Below are 21,462 nucleotides of genomic sequence, written 5' to 3' on the forward strand. Positions count from 1 at the left end.
CTAAAGGTCTAAAAAGAGGACTGAATGAGCTAGGAGTTCCTTTTGTGGACCAGCAAGATTATCTTTATAAATATGCATAGCGGACGTGGAGCTGAACCAACATGGAGAAAGACTTGTAGAAAGGCACTTGGTGAGCTTCCTTGGCCCAGAACCCGGAGGCAAACCCCGCCCACCGCGTCTGTGCCTCTTCCAACTCGGTCCCCTGCGCTCCTCTCGGCTCTCCGGCCCGGCCGCTGTGGACAGCCCGCTCTGGTTCCAGGTCCCACCGCCTCCCCCGGCGTCTGAAAGGAGAGGCCGCCACCCGTACTCCGACCCGGATGCTCCTGAGGCCCCGCCCCTTACGCTGACCTCGTGTCTGAAACCGGAAGCGGAAGTGCTCGGCGGATACCATCTCACTTCCCGCTCCGCCCTGCGTGGGAGGTAAGTTTTCCACTCCGTTGGCCTCTTGCGGGGCGCTCAGCGCCGGGGGTTTCGAACTTCCTGGGCTGGTTGGGAATCGCGGCGCTTCCTCCCCGCCGGTAGAGCGCGCCCGAGGGACTGCGGCCGCCCCGGTCCCTCCGAGAGCCTCTGTCGGCTCCGCCAGCGCGGGTGGGGGTCGTGGCCATGGCTCGGGGTGCCCGGTGGAGGCAGGGCCTTTTCTCCGTCCGGTGTGCGCCTCTCTTCAAAAGCTGCCACGACAAACACTGTGCCCTTTCTCCAGGGGAGAAACGTGTACGCAGTGGTGGAAAACGGCCGCGGGACCCTCTTCTCAGTGACCCGGCGATTGCGGGCGTTCTGGTGAGCACTGGACGGAACTGCTCTGGCTGTGGGCACCGTTAATGAAGGTGGATGTATTATTCAGGTTACCTTGTTGCACATTGACCATTTGTTAGTATTCTGCATGCCTAGTGGACCTCTTTCTGCAACTCTCCATGTGTATAGTTAAATGTTTATGATAAGCTCTTTTGAAGGTAAGGAGATTAAAATAATTTGCAGGCATGAGGGGCGCCTGGGTGGCTCAGTTGGTTAAGCGACTGCCTTCGGCTCAGGTCATGATCCTCGAGTCCCGGGATCGAGTCCCGGGATCGAGTCCCGCGATCGAGTCCCGCGTCAGGCTCCCTGCTCAGCGGGGAGTCTGCTTCTCCCTCTGGCCCTACCCCTCTCAAGCTCTCTCTCTCTCTCATTCTCTCTCTCTCAAATAAATAAATAAAATCTTTAAAAAAAAATAATTTGCAGGCATGATATTCGACCTTTAGTACTTGGTTCCTTGCCTCACATGTAACAACAAAGGAGTTATGTAATAACTCCTACAAATTAATACCCAAAGTGAAAAATGAACAAGAGGTTTGGATAGGCTCTTCAATAAAAGAAAACATGCAAATGGACAACAAATATATGAAAAAGTGCTTCACTAGCAACCAGAGATTTGGAAATAAAAACCACAGTGTATACTACTGCGCACACTAAATGTCTAAAAGTAAAACTAAAAAGAGTGACAGTGCCGGGGCGCCTGGGTGGCTCATCGCTAAGCGTCTGCCTTCTGCTCAGGTCATGATCCCAGGGTCCTGAGATCGAGCCCCACGTCGGGCTCCCTGTTTGGCGGGAAGCCTACTTCTCCCTCCCCCCACTCCCCCTGCTTGTGTTCCCTCTCTCGCTGTCTCTCTGTCAAATAAATAAATAAAATCTTTAAAAAAAAAAAAAAAAAAGCATCTGACTCTTGATGTCGGCTCAGGTCATGATCTCAGGGTCATGGGATGGAGTCGTGTGTCAGCTCTGTGTTCAGCAGGGAGTCTGCTGGAGATTCTCCCCCCGACCTCTGCCCTCCCCCACTCAGGAGCATGCACACGCTCTCTCTCAAATAAATCTTTAAAAAAAGAAAAGAGGGACACCTGGGCGGGACGCCTGCTTCTCCCTCTCCCACTCCCCCTGCTTGTGTTCCCTCTCTCACTGTCTCTCTGTCAAATAAATAAATAAAATCTTAAAAAAAAAAAAAGCGACAGTGCCAAGTGTTTTAAAGTGTATCGACTACCTTACACACCAGTAACACACACACATGTCCACCAATTGAACATGAACAGTATTTGTAACATCATTTTTTTTCCTTTTTTTGAAGATTTTATTTATTTATCAGGGAGACAGAGAGCGAGCACAAGCAGGGGGAGCAGCAAGCAGAGGGAGAAGCAGGCTTCCCGCTGAGCAAGGAGCCTGATGCGGGGATCAATCCCAGGACCCTGGGATCCTGACCTGAGCCAAAGGTGGACGCTTAACTGACTGAGCCACCCAGGCATCCTTATTTGTAACATCATTATTTGAAATATCCCTAAATTGGAAATAACCCGAAGTGGATCAAGGGACAGGTGGATGAATTGTGGCATATATTTTTTGTGGCATACTCTTTAGTAAAAGGAAGGAGCACAGATGCAACTTGGATGAACGTCACACACATAATGTCTAATGAAAGAAGCCAGACATAAAAGAATGCATGCTGTTTGATACTCTTTAAAATTCGAAAACAGGCAGAACACTCTAAAGTGTCAGGATAGTGGTTGCAGTTGGGAGGCATGGAGTGAGTGATTTGGAAAAGAGACAAGGAATATGTCTGAGATGCTGGATTTGGATATATTACTATTTCTCAACCTGAATGATGGTTATAAGGGGCTGTTCATTTCTTAATTCCTCACTGAGATTTTTATTCATGATTGCCTCCCTTAGTTGTAAGTATGCTGTAATTTAATAAAAGAAGTTCGAGAAATGGATCTAAGCATTCTACTTCATAAGGTTGAGCAAGAAATACAGAAGTAGAAGAAAATGTACTGAATGAATAAAAATAAAACTAATGATGGAAAAAAGTAATAATAAGAAAAGGTGAAAAGATGCATGATATATTTGTATACTAGTCTTTGTGGTTAACTGTGAGATAATATGGAAAGCCTTCAGTTTCAACATAAAAAAAAAAAAAACCTGGGACACCTGGGTTGCTCAGTCGGTTAAGCCTCTGCCTTCAGCTCAGGTCATGATCCAGGGGTCCTGGGATTAAGTCCCGAATTGGGCTCCTTGCTCGCAGGGAGCCCCTTCTCTCTCTGCCTGCCACCCCTCCTGCTTGTGCTCTCTTTCTCTTTGACAAATAAATAAATAATATCTTTTTTAAAAAACAAAAAACCCAATGACATGATTCAGAAGCTGTTGGAGTGGCTAACATAAGTGTATTTTGAGTTTTTGTAAAATTATGGTATTTCAAGTTTGGATGTCTTTGGGTCAAACTTTGGACACTTTTTAAGTGAGGTATAAATTATCACAGTCCTCTGAAGTGATTATTTCCCTATTCTGTCTTTATCCTACCTTTAACTAGCCTTATTTCTGTATCAGGAATATATTTGTATATGTGCAGTACTCCTTATACTTTAATGGGATTGATTCTTCAACTATACTGCTCATTACCAACTGATAATTATCTGTTTATTACCGGCATTGCCCGATTGAACTGTGAGATCCCTAAGAACTGTTCCCTCCTCTTTGCCCAGTACCTGGCCTGGCAGAAGGAAGGCCCTTAGTAAATATTTGCTGACTGAATGAAGGAGTAAGAGACAGAAGGAGGCAAAGGTTCTAAATCCAACCAAGTTCCAGCAGGGGGTGCTCAGAAGGACTTCTCATTTCATAAAATCTTTTGTATTTCTCATTGCTATTATGCCTAGCAGAGGATGTGGACTGAATTCTGGTCATCTGAGGAATAACAATCTCCTACCACAGGAGATAAGGCTTTTGCCATACCAGCATGTGTCTGCCTGGCTTACCTTTCCTAACGGGTGATTTGAGACAGTTATTAATACTGTGTGAACCTACATTTTCTCAGTTATTAAATGACAGTTATTAATACCCAATTTGGAGGGTTGTTAGGGCAACTAAAGGAGTTTATATTTGTAGAGCTACTAACAGTGCTCAGTAAATAGAGGTTGGTATTAATATTTGCATGGTAGGATATTCAACAGTTTTTAATGGCTGTCACATGTTTTGTCTGCACAGAGATGGCTAAAGAGTGATGTTTGATGATTGAGAAAAAATGTCTATTGCTTAATGATGGATATTGTGAACTGGTTACCCAGACACTCCAGTAGTCAAAGAGAAATTGAGATCAACCTCTTAATTTAAACTCAAAAGCTTCTCTGAAGTAGTCTTCTGAGCAAGAAATGGAATATTTTGGAAATTCTCACTATCAGATTCACAAGATGGCAGCCCTTGATGTGAATCAGGTGTGTGGTGAGTCCTTGTTGATGCTTCTTTTCATATAGTTCCATCACAAATGGCAGACCCAGTGCTCAGTGCTCAGGGGCTGAGTGATCATGCAGTAGACCATATAAGAGCAACTGAAATGAGCAGAGCATGTACAAGTCAGGTTCCTGGGATTTGGGAGGCAGGAAGGTGTGTGTGCTTTTTGAGGGGGTAACATGTTCATGAATTCTGTTGTGTCAAATAGCTCTGCTCTCTGTACTGTAATTTGTGTAACTCTAATTGGAATATTTAACCTGTTCCTCATGGGTAGCAAGATCCAGAAAACCATTTTCTTGCTACAGGTAACTCAGAGCACTTTGCCAGTTTATGGAATTAGTGTGTTTATGGTATGTTCTGTGCATGGTGTGGAATAGCTTAAGGCATGTGATTATTGGATTGGCTTCAGAGTTCATGGCATTCTTCTCTCTGAGGTCATCTTTCTTGGGACCCTTACTGTCTTCATGAGGGGAAAATTGAGGAGGCAAGGATGGTGGCTGGGTTACTGATGAATTCTTCTCAGGTAAGTGGAAAGTTGACCTTTCTGCAGAATGTCAGGCTTATTTGTTGGGTAGTCATTTCTCCTTGTAATGTCCCCAGGCTTCTTATAGCAATTAATGACTCTGCTTAGGAGTGAGTCTCAGGTCAATTTCTCCAGGACTCATGCCATCTCAGAATATATAGGGATTACACTAATCCTCAAGATTATATGATTCTTTTATCTCAATATTAATTAATTCTTTCTGATCCTCAGTCATGCTTGTTGGCTTATCGTTTTGTTGAGTGGTATGATAGATACCGAGGAATGATATGAAGGTATCTAATCTCATGGAATGTGTGTGTTACTGTGGAAATAATTCACCTGTTAGAAGATTTTACAGTGTTTGCATTGTGTTCAGTGCTAACTACAGCCTATAAATAGAGGAGGAATAAAGCACAAATAGCCCACAGTCAAGTTGTGATAACATAAATGTAGTCACATGTCAGTAATGCTGGTAAGTCCATGTGACTGGCTGTGATCACCAGGCAGCATCTGTAGCTAGAGAGGAGAAGAGGTCTGGGCCCAGGAGTACTATAGGCTTCTGGTCTACCTTCCTCAGTCCCTCATGCATCTTCCTGAGAATCTCAAAGAAGATGGTGGTTAACTGAAGCCAGCATGTATTTGATGGTTTAGCACTTAGTGACCTTCGAGGATGTGGCTGTGAACTTTACCCAGGAGGAGTGGACTTTGTTGGATCAAACACAGAGAGATCTCTACAGAGATGTGATGCTGGAGAACTACCAGAATCTCATTATACTAGGTAAGGCTGAAATCATTTCTTCATGAATGTTATGAATGTTATGAAATGAATGTTTCTTAAGTATCTTTGCTGTCAAATGGGAATAGTGTGGTAAACAAGACAGACATAATCCCTGGCCTCAGGGGCCTTACTATCTAGAGGATTCCCTGTGAAAATGAAGATCTGTCTAAATAAATGACTTTATTACTTTTAGGGACTGAAAACCTTAGGATTTTAAGTGTGTGTAGAGGCTGGACATGATTTTCAGGTCTTAGAGCTCTCTAGTCATTTGAGGACACAGAAAGAATGTACTTAAATTTTTGTTCCTTTTAGAATAGTTTTATTGCATCGATTTAAAATTTCGTGTGATTATTTTGCTGTTTGTAAAGTGAGACTTCACTGTCTACAGAAACCCTGAAGCTAAAGTGTTGGTTCCTATCCAAAGAGCCGCGTTTCATGTCTTGCAAGGTCCACTTCATGTATTTTTCCTGTAAGCAGGATACGAATCATGCAAACCTGATCTCAACTCTTCAATGGGAGGAGCAGAAGAGCTGAGGACAGGAGGGAGAGGAATTCTGCAGGGTAAGTTCATGCCTGGGAAAGGTGCCGTACATTTGGAAATGCCACTTGGCAGACTTTCAAAGGTATACTCTTTTTCTGAGAAGGCCAAAGTCATTCGGTTTCTGAGTTTGCTTAGGAACCTTCAACTCTCTTTACCTTTAAATTTCCATTGATCTCAGCCTTTCCTGTTCTCCCAGAAAGATCTGTCTGACTCCATTGAAAATTTCATTACTGGCGGATAGCTCATTTTACAGTACTTTCTATCTTGTTTTCCTGATTCTGTCAGTGTCTTTTTGTTTATGGTCAGCCTTAGTTTTCCAGAGTATTAAGCTTTGTACATTGCCTACAATTTCGACACCATACCCTTTATCATTGCCACACTCCTAACAAGCCAAACTCTGTGTAGTCCAATTTCCCTTTTGTTTCAACCTTTTGTCTTGTTTCATGCATATTTAGACATAAGTATGTGCCATATGTTTTTTTTTAGAGATAAAATACACAAAAATTAACCATTTTAGTGGGTATGATTCATTGGTATTGAGTACATTCAGTGTTGTGCAACCATCACCTCTTTTTAGTTCCAAAATATTTTCATACTTGAAAAGGAAACCCTGTAACCATTAAGCAGTCAGCCTCCCTACCACTAATCTACTTTCTAATCTACAGGTTTGCCTATTCTGTACATATCAAATAGAATCATACAAAATTCAGTTTCATGACTATAACTTATTACCTAGAAATAGAATTGTGAGGGCATATGGTCATTTTATGTTTAACTCGTTAAGGATTACCAAACTATTTTACACAGAAGCTGTACCATATTATATTCCCTCTAGCAGTCTAGAAGTTACTCCACATCCTTGCCATCACTTCTTTCTTCCTTTCTCCCTCCCCCCTTTCTTTTTCTTCTTTTTTTTTTTTTTCTTCTTTTTAATAGTAACATCCTAGCAGGTATGAAGTGGTATTTTACTGTGGTTTTGATTTGCATTTCCCTAAAACAAATGATGTTGGACATCTTTTGTGTGCTTGTTGACCATTTCCATGTCTTTGGAGAAATGCTGATTCAAGTTCTTTGCCCATTTTTTACATTGGGTTGTTTGTTTTGTTGTTGTTGAAGCATGGGCGTTCTTTCTGTACTCTAATAGTGGACCCGTATCACATGGATGATTTGCAAATATTTTCTCCCATTTTTGGGGTTATCCTTTTGCTTTTTTGATAGTGTTCTTTGATGTATATTTTTAATTGCAGTGGGGTCCAGTTTATCTTTGTTTTCTTTGGTGCTTTTGATGTCATATCTAAGAATAGATAGATTGGACACTGTCAAATCCAATGTTCTGAAGGCTTACACCCTTGTTTTCTTCTAAGAGTTTTTATAGGTTTAGCCTTTACACTGGGTTTTTGATCCGTTTTGAGTGAATTTGTGTATGTGGTGTGAAGTAGAGGTCCCATTTGATTCTTCTGCATAGAAATATCCAGTTATCCTAGCACTGTGTGTTGAAGAGACCGTTCTTTCCCCCATTGGATGGTCATGGCACGCTTGTTGAGAATATATTGATTCTAGATGTATGGGTTTTTTTCTGGATTCTCTCTTCTATTCATGTACATGTCTGTCCTTTTGCCTGTACTACACATTTCTGATATTGTACTTTTTGGCTCCAGAATTTTTTAAAAAAGATTTTATTTATTTATTTGACAGAGAGAGAGCAAAAGCACGGGGAGTGGCAGGGGGAGAGGGAGAAGCAGGCTCCCCGCTGAGCAGGGAGCCTGATGCGGGGCTTGATCCTAGGACCCTGGGATCATGACCTGGGCCACCCAGCTGCCCCTTGGCTCCAGAATTTATTTGATTCTTTTTTGTAATTTCTGTCTCTTATCTGACAATCTCTTAAGTGAAACATAATTCTTCTAGTTTCCTTTAATTCTTTGTCTATGGTTTCTGTTAGCTTTTTGGGTGTGTTGAAACAGATTGATTTAAACTTATTAGTAAGTCCAATGCTTTGGCCTTCAGGAACAATTTGTATTAATTTCTTTATTGTTCCTTTGCATACCTCATGTTTTAGTTGGAAATGTAAATTTTAGATACCATAATGTGGCAATTTGAAAATCTGCTTCACCCCATCCCTGGGTTTGTTGTTGCTGCTTGTTGTGTATTGGTGGTGTTTGTTTAGTGGCTTTTATAAATTGTTTTTGTATATTCTGCCTTCTTTTTAGTGCACTCCCTGAAATCTGTGTTCTATTAGTTTAGTGGTCACCTTAGAGTGACAGAAATTCCTTAAATACTGGAGCCAAGAAAAGAAAACTAAAATATTCTTTTAGTTTTTGTTGATTGGCTGTGTGTTGGGCCACTCCTTCAGTGTTTAGCTAGACCATCTACAACTCTTCCTTAGCCTTCCATTCCTGGCTGAAGGTCAGCCAGAGGTGAAAGTTTTGAGTCCTCTCCGGCCTTTCTCAGCATGCATCCAGCCCCCAGTGTGCTTGTGGACTTCTTGATTCCCTGGTAAACACTCGAGCTTTTATTTACGCACATATCAGCATTCCCAGTCTGTTCCTTCTAAGGCTTTTCAGGCTGTCTTTCATTTGTCCCAAAGGCTTTTCCTTTCCTTGGACTGCTGTGGGCAACACTTTGCCTTTAGACACTTTCATCAGTAGTTGTCTGAGATGCTGCCTTGCTCCTGGGAACTCTCTGAGTTGGGTGAGATAAAGGCACATGCTTGCAGCGGTGATACTCGAGGAAGCTGCCAGACAGATGGAAACACAATGGCAGTTCTTCAGCAAAGTCCATAGTGCTCCTTTCAGCACTTGTAACTTGCTCAGGGATGCATCCTGTTGTCTACATGGCTGCCGGTGATCTGGAGAGGGGGGATGGTAGGTGGGTAATTAAAATGCCTCAGCACTCTCTTGGTGAACTATAGTTGCTTCTTTCTTCCATAAGTGTTCCCTTGGTGGTTGTAAGTTTTTGACTAGGTTCTAAAGTTCTGTAATAGTTGATTTTGATAGTTTTTGTAAGCTTGTTTGTTGTTTTCTGATGGGAAGGAGTCCTGGAGTTCCCTACTTTACCATATTTTGTGGTGTCATTCTCTGTGCCATATGCTTTTAAACAATTTTATCCCAGGATTTTTCTCCAAAACTAAATTTTTCCACTTTTTTTCAGAATTGGATTTGCAGCTCAAAACCAAAGGTTCCACATCCCTTCAAGATATTTCTTCGGAAAAAACATCAAATGGAATACAGTTGGTAAGATCTCCAAAAGTAATTCCTTTCTTCCACACCTGGACCAGAAGTACAAAATCCATGTGAATTATATGAAATAAATGTCACTTACCCAAAGAAAGCACAATCTGTGAAGAGATTCTTTGAATATCAAGAATTTGAGGAGCACTCTAAACCTACTTCAAACCCGTTTCTCCTCAGAGATCCACATAAATATAACTCAGATGTCCAGTTTTTGATGCACTGGGATTTAGTCAGAATAATTTAGGTTTTAAATGATTTAGTATGAATAATTACCAGAAGATACTCTGTGAAAGTAGAATATAATTCAGGGCCCTAGCCTCAGAGTCTGTTCAACTTAAAACAACTCAAAAACAGGGCAGGAACTCTGTACACTTAAATGGAAATGGAAAAAACACTTCAATTATGATGATGTTTCCAATGCATAAAAGTTGTGATGAGGGAGAAATTCTGTTATAGTGCATGTGGAAAAGTCTTTAGTTATTACTTAAACCTTAATCAACAGGAGAGAAGCAATGCTGGAGGGAAGCGATATGGCTCTCACCTGTATGGAAGAGCATTTAGTGGGCACTTATTTATGACTCACAGTAGACAGAAAACTTCTAAGGGTAATCAGAATGGGAAAGCCTTTAAAAAGAACTTTATTTGTACTTTGCTCAAGGAAATCCCTGTTGGGGAGAAAACTTCTGAGAGTGTTCAACATGATAAAGCCTTTTGTCAGCTTTCAAATCTTACTGGGCACAAGAAAACTCAGACACAAGGGAAAGTATGTGAATGCAAAGACTGTCAGAGAACTTCTGTTGATCAGTCATCCCTTAAGATACATATGAGACACCACACTGGAGAAAAACCATATGAATGTAAAGAATGTGGGAAAGCCTTCCCTCATTCCTCATACCTTACAGATCATAGACGAATTCACAGTGGAAAAAAGCCGTATGTATGCATGGAATGTGGGAAAGCCTTTACTCGATCTACAGGACTTATTTTACACATGCGAATTCACACTGGAGAAAAACCATATGAATGTAAGGAATGTGGAAAAGCTTTTATTCACTCTTCATACCTTACAAAACATGTAAGAATTCACAGTGGAGAAAAGCCATATTTATGTAAGGAGTGTGGGAAAACGTTCACTCGTTCCTCAGGACTTGTCTTACACGTGCGAACACACACTGGAGAGAAACCCTATGTATGTAAGGAATGTGGGAAAGCCTTTAATAATTCTTCAATGCTCAATCAGCATGTAAGGACACACACTGGAGAGAAGCCATATGAATGCAAGCAATGTGGGAAAGCTTTCACTCAGTCTTCAGGCCTTACCACACATTTAAGAACTCACACTGGAGAGAAGGCCTATGCGTGTAAAGAATGTGGGAAAGCTTTTGCTCGTTCTACAAATCTTAATATGCACATGCGAACGCATACTGGAGAAAAGCCCTACAAATGTAAAGAATGCGAGAAAGCCTTTAGATACTCCACATGCCTTAATATTCACATGCGAACTCACACTGGAGAGAAACCATATGAATGTAAGGAATGTGGGAAAACCTTTGCTCAATCTTCGGCACTTGCTAAACATTTAAGAACTAAGGCATGTGAAAAAACCTGTAAATGTTCTTCAGACTTTAGTATTCACATCTAAACTCATCTGGATAAAGTACCTTATGAAAGTAAAGAATGTGTGAGAAATCTTTACTCATTTTTCATCCTTACATGATAGGAACTTTCTGAGGCAGAATTCCCATTCATATAAGGTATATGGGAGGACAGTAGTTGTTCCTACTTTACAAAATGTGTAAGAACTCACACTTGAGAGAATCTTCCAGTTATAAGGTATGTGGGAGAGCCTTTTTGTTACTGCTCTAAACATTAATTTTACATATCTAAAATTACTGTGAAAGTCAGGGGTGCCTGGCTCAGTTGGTAGAGCAGGTGACTCTGATCTCAGGGTTGTGAGTTTGAGCCCCACTTTGGGCATAGAGATTACTTACAGATAAATAAGAAACTACTGTAAAAGTGATGTGAAGGTAAGAATGAGATACAGCCTTAAAATATGACCACATGCTTTCATAGCACGTGATAACTCATACTAGGGATAGATCATTTGTATGTAAGGAATGTGGTAAAACCTTTGTGCCAAGGCCTTAATATCCACATGAGACTTCATACTGGTATAAAACCCTACAAATGTCAAGGATCCAGGAAGACCTACAGTTGTTTCTTATATCTTTTAAGAACTCAGCATTTAAAAAAACAGTGGAGAGATTTCTGTGGGAAAGCTTCGGGAAAGCTTTTAGAAATTCTTGATTGCTTCATATGCAAGGAGACTCATGAATGTAAGAAATGTTGAAAATTGTTCAAGTGTTAATGGGTAAGTCACAACACACAGTGAAGAGAACCTTATGATGGTAAGATACGTGGGAAAACAGCCCCGTATGTTAACATTCTTTGGTAATCTCACAGAGGCAGAAAATGTTATGAATATTAGAAATAATGGGTATGCCTTTATGTGTGTATGTGTGTATGTGTTTATTTTTTGGCTTTTGACCTTTAGTAAAAATAATCCACACTGGAGAGAAATAGTGGTTGTAGGGTACATGGGAAATGGTGTATCCATCTTATACATCTTACTCTACATGTGAAAACCCACCCTGGAAAGAAGCTGAATGAATGTAAAAATGTGGGTATGATTTTTGGTAAATACACATCCCTTAAGAGACACAAAATACTCACTGAAAGAATGAAGTATGAATGAGAGGAATTTGGGGAAGCTTTCAGGTATTGCTCTTCACTTACTGTACACAAGAGAATTCTTCCTGGAGGTCATATTGAAATAAATGACATAAATACAGTTGCCTTTCTGTGTGTTTCCTTCTCAAGGAAAGCAGCTAGCACCTTTATTTTTTGTGGTGGTTTTGTATTACAAAGTTTTAGTTGCTTTTAAAGATACTCTAGGGACGCCTGGGTTGCCCAGTCGGTTAAGCGTCTGCCTTCGGCTCAGGTCATGATCTCAGGGTCTTGGGATCAAGTCCTGCATCGGGCTCCCTGCTCACCGGGGAGTCTGTTTCTCCCTCTCCCTCTGTCTCTTCCCCCTGCTCGTGCTCTCTCTCTCAAGTAAATAAATAAAATCTTAAAAAAAAAAAAAAGATACTCTAAGTAAAATTTTTTTCAATATTATACTCATTTCATATAATGGTGTTTTCATTATGGTTCACATCTAAGGACTTCCCCATATATATGTCTTCATTAAATTATATGAGATATTTGGAACTTTATTTGGCAATGTAAGAGCATTTTTAAAAAGATTTTATTTATTTGACAGAGCAGGGGAAGCAGCAGGGAGAGGGAGAAGTAGGCTCCCCGTGGAGCAGGGAGCCCAATGTGGGGATCGGTCCCAGGACCCTGGGATCATGATCTGAGCCAAAGGCAGACACTTAACTGACTGAGCCACCCAGGCGCCCCTCTAAGAGCATTTAAAAAAATATATTTGTTTATTTTGAAAGAGCGTGCGCGTGAGCTGGGGGAGGGACAGAGGGAGAGAATCTTTCAAGCAGACTCCCTGCTGAGTGCAGAGCCCTACACAGAGCTCAATTTCATGACCTATGAGATCATGACCTGAGCTGAAACCGGGAGTTGAACACTCAACTGACTGAGCCACCCATGTGCCCTCGCAATGTAAGAGCATTTTATCGTATTTTTAGGTACTGCTTTCTAGTTTATTTGCAAGTGGGTCATAAAATGGGGCTCTTCATATTATTTGATATAGGACAATTCTTGCTTTCTATGGCAAGTAGTATTTAGTCATCACGATATTCCTTGTCCCTTATAAATAGAATCCAGATTATCTCCAGGCACATAGTTTTAAAAAAAATCATTCCTACTTCTCAGGTTTCCTTGGGTTTATAGGAAGACTATTTCATAATCCTGGCTAATAAGAAGTAGGCAGAAGACATCAGTGTGCATTCTGGGAAAGCTTTTAAAAAGGGGACAGTCTCCAGTGGCTTTTTCTCTTCAAGGATTGCTCTTCATTCTTTCTCCTTCCTTCGTGGAAGTCAGGTACATTCCTATAGTTCAGATGATACATTGTGTACTATGAGGACAAAAGCTACAGACAGATAAGGTATAGCTGAAAAACACAGAGATGTTTTCTGCTTGTAGTATTGCACCAGCCATTGCACTGCTTATGTGTAGACTTCTTGGTACCTGAAAAAAGCTTATCAGGCTGAGCACTTATATTTCAGATTCATCAGTGTATAGATGGCACTTAAAACCATTCAATTAGATAATTTCAGCTGAGGATTGGCAAGCCCTGGGAGTCAACTTTGGCAGTTGGAGTCATGGGAGGAAGTACTGAATGAATTGAGAAGTAGTGGCCCATGAAATAGCAATAGAATTAAGATTGGTGTCCATGAATCCAAGGCAAGGAGCAGTGACTGATCCACTATACCAAATGCTGATTTGGGTGAGTTGAACTAGGATGGGATTTAACCATAAAAGTCACTGAGGACCTTTTTCAAAAGCTGGCTTTATAGAACAGCATGTGCCAAGGTCTTTTTGCAATAGATTTCTGAGAAATTAGTATATACATTGTCCATCCTATTCTACCCTATCCATTCTATCCTAAATATAGATACTTCTCTTTGACCTCACAATCTGTACCTTAATATTCTAGCTTTACACTGTGTTATTAGTTTACTATTGCTGCTATAACAAACTACCAAACAATGCCATAAGACAACTAAAATTTTACTACCTTACAGTTTTGGAGTTCAGAACTCTGAAAAGGGTTTCAGTGAACTAAAATCAAGATATTAATAGGACTGTATTCCTCCCTGGAGGCTCTAGGGGTGAATCTGTTTCCTTTTTCCAGCTTCTAGATGCCCTTCTCTCCTTTTTTTTCCTGGATCTTTTTTCCTTCTTGAAGGCCAGCAATGTCAGTCCATCTCATACTACCATCTCTCTGACTCTTCTGCTTTACCTCCTCCTCCTCCTTTTTTTAAAGATTTTATTTGAGAGAGAGCACAGAGGGAGATTGAGAGGGAGAAGCAGACTCCCCGCTGAGCAGAAAGCCCGATGCAGGGCTCCATCCCAGGACCCTGAGATCATGACCTGAGCTGAAGGCAGATGCTTAACTTCTGAGCCACCGAGGCGACCCCCTCCTTCTACTTACTTAAAAAAAAGTAAACTCCCCAATGTGGGGCTCAAACTCAAGGTCCTAAGATCAAGAGTTGCATGCTTTCCTGACTGAGCCAGCCAGGCACCCCACCTCTACTACATTATTTTAATACTTTTATTTCCCCACCATTCTGTTAAATAGAGAGCGAGCACGAGTGGGGGAGAGGAAGAAGAAGAGGGAGAGGGACAAGCAGACTCCTTGCTGAGTGCAGAGCCCAACACGGGGCTTGGTCCCAGGACCTGAGATCATGATCTGAGCCGAAGTCAGATGCTTAATCGAATGAGCCACCCAGGCATCCCTTTTTTTCCCATTCTTAAATTTTATAATTCTAGCATACATATAGAATATAGTGTGAAAATCATAAGTGCTGCTAATAAACTACAAAATAGTGTGTCCATAGGTATCTACCTTCCAGATAAGGAAATGGAAGATTACCTTACCCATGTGAATCTTTTCCATCTTGAATCACCTTCCATCCAAGAGGAAACCATTGTGTTTGGACATTGGCTTAACCATTGTATTAATCATGCTTTTAATTTTGCGTATTATATTGCTTTAACATCTTTGGGGTCTTGCTGCCTGGAGAGACTGCCCCTCCAGGACTAGCTTTTTTTTTTTTTTTTTTTTTTACCTAAATTGTTTAATAGGTAAGAATTTTACAAACATTACTTATATTAGCAGTAGCAGTGGGGCTGGAGAATATTGTGTCCTCTCCATCCTGCCTGGTGAGAAACACTAATAATGTGGTGGAACTTCTGACCCTTCCCAAGGCCGTGGCTCTTGCAGCCTGCAGATGTCAGCCCTCCCGTTTCCCTGTGCTTGGGGACTGGTTTAGTGATCCACTGGTGTCAGGATTTCTTCTGATAGCTTTATGGAATGGATCAATGAGGATAACCTCAAAGAATTTGTATGTGGAATCTTCACCAACCCAGTAAGAATTCAAGACTCTCAGAGCCCCAGTGGCATCCAGCTCGCTCCTCTGCAACTGACTGAAGTTGTTGGGCAACTTTAGCTGGTTAACACCATGACGGACAGGCTTGCCATAGGTTGCACCCTTAGGAACTGGGTATTGGCGGCCACTACATCACACACGAATCCAAAATAGGACATGAACTTGCTTGGCCTTGTACCCCAGTCTGCATGCTTTATCGGGCTGGGTTGGGTGGAGGGCCCTGTGAAGTGCAGAGAACTGGTGGTAACTGCCAGCAGTGCACCCTGAGAAAGTGCATTACATTGGACTGCTTCCTCCTCCATAGCTCCTGGATGTACTGGTAAGTGCCCCTTTTGGCTTGCCTTTCAGTGGACGGCCGCTTCCAGACAAAGGACTAGCTAATTCTTTTTTTTTTTTTTTTAAGATTTTATTTATTTATTTGACAGAAAGAGAGCACCAGCAGGGGGAGTGGCAGGCAGAGGGAGAGGGAGAAGCAGGCTCCCCGCCAAGCAGGGAGCCAATGTGGGGCTTGATCCCAGGACTCTGGGATCATGACCTGAGCCGAAGGCAGATGCTTAACTGACTGAGCCACCCAGGCGCCCCTGCACTAGCTAAATAACTAATTTCTTTGGAAGCTCACCTCTCATAGGCAAACCAACCGCTCCAGAGCCCGTACTCCAACCAGCTCCTCTATCTTAACTCTCACAAAACAATCCAGTATTTCTCCTGCCCTAAATCAACCTAGGGCTAGGTAGCAGACAACTGTGATTCAGAGCCCACCGGAATTATTCAAGCTACACGGTATTTACCTTTACCCTGCTCTGCCTTGCCTTTCCTGAAGAAACCCCAACAGAGCCCTGACCTATGCTTTCCCCTCACTCCTGTTTTCTGCCTCCTGACCTGGTGCTTCCCTATTGATCCTGCATTACCTGGTGTGCCCCCTTCTCTTGGAGCTGTAAGTAATAAACTTTCGGTGGCATTAACCTATCTGTGCTATCATCTGGTCACCTTTATAATTGGTCACCCCAGCGCAAATCAGTTGGCACAGGGTGACTCTCTTTGGTGGGGGGCATGCCTCTGGACTGCTCTTGGCTTACTCAACTGTCCTATACCAAACAGCGAGTTCTGGTGCACTTGCACTTTGACGATTACTGCCTTATGCAGTGTCTGCACCTTCTTCTGTGGTTTTCCAATCTAAATTGTGGTAAGAGATTGACCCCAGATTCTTGCTTTGTATAGTTAACTGTGATTGGGTGTATGAGAGGTCCCCAATCAACGTTTTATTAACGAAGTGTCCTACTGGATGAGAAATCATGGAAGCATCTAGGGATAATTGGCGTATACTAAAAGAGGCACAGTGAAGGATTCCTCGAAAGTGGGAAGCACAAAATGGTTATCCTCAAGACTACTGTGAGGGTGCTGAGACTGATCCACTGGGCGGCCAACACCATCAGAGCACCACCAAGGACCACCATGGAGGGCTCAGGAGACAAGCATTGAGTCCCAGGTGCTGTTCCTTCTTTGTGAGAAATCTACTTTGATGGACAAATAAGTCTGGGGTGAATATATGTGTTCCACTGGGCCATTGAAAGCTGTCATTGAATATTCCTTGGGAATTGTTTCCCCATTTGATTTGAAATTTGGACAGGCCTCTCTCAGTCATCAGTAGTTAGGTGGAGGGGGTCCATCCTATGGATAATCCTGGCTTCCAAAAATTTAAATGCTGCTTTAAAGGCAAATCCCTTTGCTTCTTTGTTCTCTGACCTAGTGGGATAAAGAAGATCCCATCCATGGAGACTGGTGGGATCTGTGTGTAATGAAAAAGGAAGGAAGGAGGGGCGCCTGGGTGGCTCAGTTGGTTAAGCAACTGCCTTAGGCTCGGGTCATGATCCTGGAGTCCCTGGATCGAGTCCCGCATCGGGCTCCCTGCTCGGCAGGGGGTCTGCTCCCTCTGACCCTCCCCCCTCTCATGTGCTCTCTGTCTCTCCCATTCTCTGTCTCAAATAAATAAATAAAATCTTTAAAAAAAAAAAAAAAGGAAGGAAGGAAGGAACATTTTGTTTTTGCTTCCCTAAGACCTTTGAGGAGGTTTCACAGCTCATATGAGGTTGTTAGTCCCCTGGTCAGTATACTTGGGCATTCTTGAGTGCTGTTGCCTATCAGCATGCTAAAAGCATCCTCCTGAAAATGAAATTACCACAAAATCAGGATTCTGCCATTATTTTTCCCTTGGATTTAAACCTCAGCCCCTCTAACGTTGATAGGGATACCCTAGGAAGAAAAGCTGATGCTCATAGGAGGGGCCACTTGGGGCCACCAGGAGCTTATCAGGTAAATACCTATTTTTTTTTAAGGGAAACATAATTGAGGTCAGACAGGAGACTAAATAAATACGTAAAAAAAAGTAAGGGCTGCAGCTTTTTTGGGAAGCACTCCCAGCCTGCCCAAAAAGAGAACTTTAAATTTTAGGTACCCAGCAAATGCCAGGTATAGAAACCATAGTGCTACTCTTATATTACTTACTGATTTTAAAAACAAGAAATCCCTAGTGCAGGGGGAGAAAATAAAAGACAGCTAAATAAAAACCATACATAATATTTTAATATAGAATTGAAATAAATTATATAATAATGAAAACAAAGATGCATAATTAGATCCAATTAGAATTCCAAAATTTGTATGTTAAAATTTCATATCTTAAAAACTTCTATAACTAGTTAAACATAATAATCATGTATAACAACTATGTGATAACATTTGTATACTCAAAAAAGTTATGGAAGAAAAAGGTAAAAGGGACATTGATTGGCTTTTGTGCCTCTTCAGCATAACTTCTACATTAACATTTACTAAAATGCACTAATTAAAAAAGCTTCATAGACTTAATACTGTGTCTCAAATATAGTTATACCTGGGGATCACATCAAATTTAAACATGATATCCACTATAATCTTTAAAAAGTAATTAAAAATAGGGGTGCCTGGGTGGCTCAGTTGGTTGAGCATATGACACTTGATCTCAGGGTCATGAGTTCAAGCCCCGCATTGGGCTCCAGGCTGGGCATGGAGCCTACTTAAAAAAAAAAAAAGTAATTAAAAATAAAATAGAGGATAAATACATGTGCCTTACTTTAACTGTAGCCTTACCTAAATTTCCCATATTCCTGGGGTGCCTGGGTGGCTCAGTCAGTTAAGCATCTGCCTTCGACTCAGGTCATGATCCCAGGGTCCTGCGAATGAGCCCCTCAGGTTCCCTGCTCAGTGGGGAGTGAGTTTCTCCCTCTCTCTCTGCTGCTCTCCCTGCTTGTGCTTGCTCTCTCTGTCAAATAAATAAAATCTTTAAAAAATAATAAAGTTCCTAGAACCTATTGCCCTAAAATATATCATCTTGGATATATCTATGACAACAATAAATAATAAATTTAAATGAAGGTTGGCACTTACAAGTTCTTTATAAAGTAGGACTCTATGAATCCCTTGCTAAAATAATTAATATGGCCCAATGTAAGTTAAACAGGGTCACCAAGGATTAAAACGTAATAACCCTATTACTAAAGAGGTGATCATCTCCACTGCTTCAAAGTTAAATAACCCAGTTTTGCCTTTTTTTGAGAGAGTCCATGTGTGCTCCCGAGTGGGGGGAGGGGCAGTGGGCGAGGGAGAGAGAATCTTAAGCAGGCTCTATGCCCAGCAGGAGCAGATGCGGGGCTCAATCTCATGACCCCAAGATTAAGACTTGAGCCAAAATCAAGAGTCGGATGCTTAACCAACTAAGCCACCCAGGTGCCCCCAATTTTGCCTTTTCTTAAGGCTGAAAATAAGTACATAAATAGGTAAATAAATCCATCCATCCTTCCCTTGGCTACCTGAGGAACCCCTTGGGATTCACTGAGTAAACAGCAATGGGGGTTCATGGACTATATGAATTGCACCGCTAACCATGCTATGTGATGGGGCACAGTGGGATGTAACTGCTTTCCATCTCTTAAACAGAATGTTGCTAATAAAAAATAGGACCCCAGGAAACATTACACTTGGCCAAATTTCAGGCAGTCATTTTGGCTCTGGGTGCCCTGGCCAATGAATGGCCCCATCTTCGTGTTTATTATTATCATCATTTTTAAAAGATTTTGTTTATTTGACAGAGTGAGACACAGCGAGAGAGGGAACACAAGCAGGGGGAGAGGGAGAGGGAGAAGCAGGTTTCCCGCTAAGCAGGGAGCCTGATGCAGGACTCAATCCCAGGGTCCTGGGATCATGACCTGAGCCAAAGGCAGACTCTTAACTGAGCCACCCAGGTGCCATATATACTGGTAGTTTAGGTATTTTTAATAAGTATGTTTGATTAACATTAGCCTGTAATATTCTTTTCTTACTCTATTTTCACCTGTTTTCTTGTGTGAAGATAGGAGTATTTCCTCTCTTAAATTTTTATTTATTTAAGTAATCTCTATGCCCACATGAGGCTCAAACTCACGACCCCAAGATCAAGAGTCGCATGCTCTTCTGACTGAGCCAGCCAGGTGCCTCACCTCCTTTGATAAAGTTTAAAAGTATTTCCTATGATATGAATGGTTACTTTTATATAAGGAAAAATTCACTGGTTACATTATTTGCATCTGGATTAGTTGTCACTAGTTATTGCATTTTGTTTTCCCTTTTTTGGAATGATTTTAAAGCAAGCATCAAATAGTTTTATGTTTTTAGGACTGCTGAGGTTTCCAATTTCATCTTAAGTCAGTTTAGGCGAGTTGTGTGTGTGTGGTTTTTTTTTTTTTTTAACAATTTTATTTATTTGACAGAGAGAGAGAGAGAGAGCGGTAGGCAGAGGGAGAGTGAGAAGCAGGCTCCCCACTGAGCAGGGAGCCTGATGTGGGGCTTGATCCCAGGACCCTGGGATCATGACCTGAGCCGAAGGCAGATGCTTAACCGACTGAGCCACCCAGGCGCCCTGCAAGTTGTGTTTTTACAGGCATTTTTCTATTTCAAATTTAGAGTCAAAAAATTCATAATATTTTCTTATAATTTATTATTTGTGGATTTTGTAAATACTGCCATCTGTTTCCACATCCTGTCTAGCCTATCCATTAGAGACCATAGCATCTTAGTCACAATTGATTTATATTTGATCATTCCAACATTCCTGCCATCTCTGAATCTAGTTTTGATGTTTGTACCATCTCTTCAAATGTATTTTTCCCTTCTAGTGTGTTTTATATAATTATGTTATAATTAACTAGGTAAATAAAACTGCTGTAAATAAGACTCGAGTTATGTGATGATGATAAGGTTTGGTGGAAAGGGAAGCATTGTACAGACCCTATGAGCAGATCTCATTCTTTTAGTGACCCTTTACCTCTGAATTGTGAATTTCACATGGGCTCCTGTTTTTTTCCCTCTTTGGTGGGATAGGATTGCTAGAGTCGGCTGAAGGTGTTTTCCTTCTGCTCCCAGGTGGAGGCTATCTGGGGTGGCGTTGTGTATATCCCTTCCTGCAGGTGAGTTAGGCTCCCATAAATCCCCAGCAGGTCAGGCTCTGGTTAAATAGTTTCTCCTGAGGGCAGACCTTGTTAAGAAGATTAGAATGCTCTGGCGTTTTTTCAAAATGGTTCCTTTTACCTCCACCTTTCCAGAAGTTCGAGGGAATTTTTCTCCAGTTTTCATGGTGGAACCTGTTTGAGCTCCTACAGGTAAAACCCACAGATGTGTGGGGGCTCTCAGTGACTGGGTCCCCCTGGAATTTTTATGTCAGACTTGCCCATGCCGGCCTCCATCACTTTGTCAATTGCAATTTATCTATCTCTGTCTTGGTACTTGTTGCCACAGAGGTTTGTGGGCACTTGTTTCTATCTAGAGTGTTGTGATTCTCTGTAATAGCTTGTCATTCTCCAATTTTAGAGGCGTTATTTGCCCTGAAACATCCATTTCTCTGCTGGGTCAAGAATAATTGTTGATTTTTCAGTTGCTCAGCTTTTTGTTCCTTGTTGGGACAGAGTGACCACTCCCAGGTTCTTACAGAACAAACCGGGAATTGGCATTCT

At 41.7% G+C, this 21,462-nt stretch overlaps 1 protein-coding gene and 1 pseudogene across 6 annotated transcripts; one reads left to right on the plus strand and one right to left on the minus strand.

The window, feature by feature from the left end:
- Positions 1-397: 397 nt before the first annotated feature.
- Positions 398-12,165, plus strand: ZNF846 (zinc finger protein 846). 6 transcript variants are annotated; one of them, XM_034998693.1, is made up of 8 exons: positions 398-420; positions 701-824; positions 4,000-4,233; positions 4,677-4,765; positions 5,417-5,543; positions 6,021-6,104; positions 9,232-9,314; positions 9,817-12,165. In XM_034998693.1, exons 3-8 carry the CDS (start codon positions 4,164-4,166, stop codon positions 10,954-10,956), a joined length of 1,593 nt encoding a protein of 530 aa, XP_034854584.1. In that variant the 5' UTR covers positions 398-420; positions 701-824; positions 4,000-4,163; the 3' UTR covers positions 10,957-12,165. The 6 variants fall into 6 exon arrangements, with proteins under 6 accessions (XP_034854584.1, XP_034854585.1, XP_034854589.1 ...); XM_034998694.1 differs by having other exon boundaries at positions 403-420; positions 701-777; XM_034998698.1 differs by lacking the exon at positions 398-420 and having other exon boundaries at positions 429-824; positions 9,973-12,165.
- Positions 12,166-15,159: 2,994 nt separating this feature from the next.
- LOC118005606 lies at positions 15,160-21,085 on the minus strand (annotated as a pseudogene).
- Between the last annotated feature and the right edge of the window lie 377 nt (positions 21,086-21,462).

The sequence above is a fragment of the Mirounga leonina genome, unplaced genomic scaffold (assembly GCF_011800145.1).
Source record: "Mirounga leonina isolate KUSES-001 unplaced genomic scaffold, KU_Mleo_1.0 Mir_94, whole genome shotgun sequence".
Lineage (NCBI taxonomy): Eukaryota > Metazoa > Chordata > Mammalia > Carnivora > Phocidae > Mirounga > Mirounga leonina.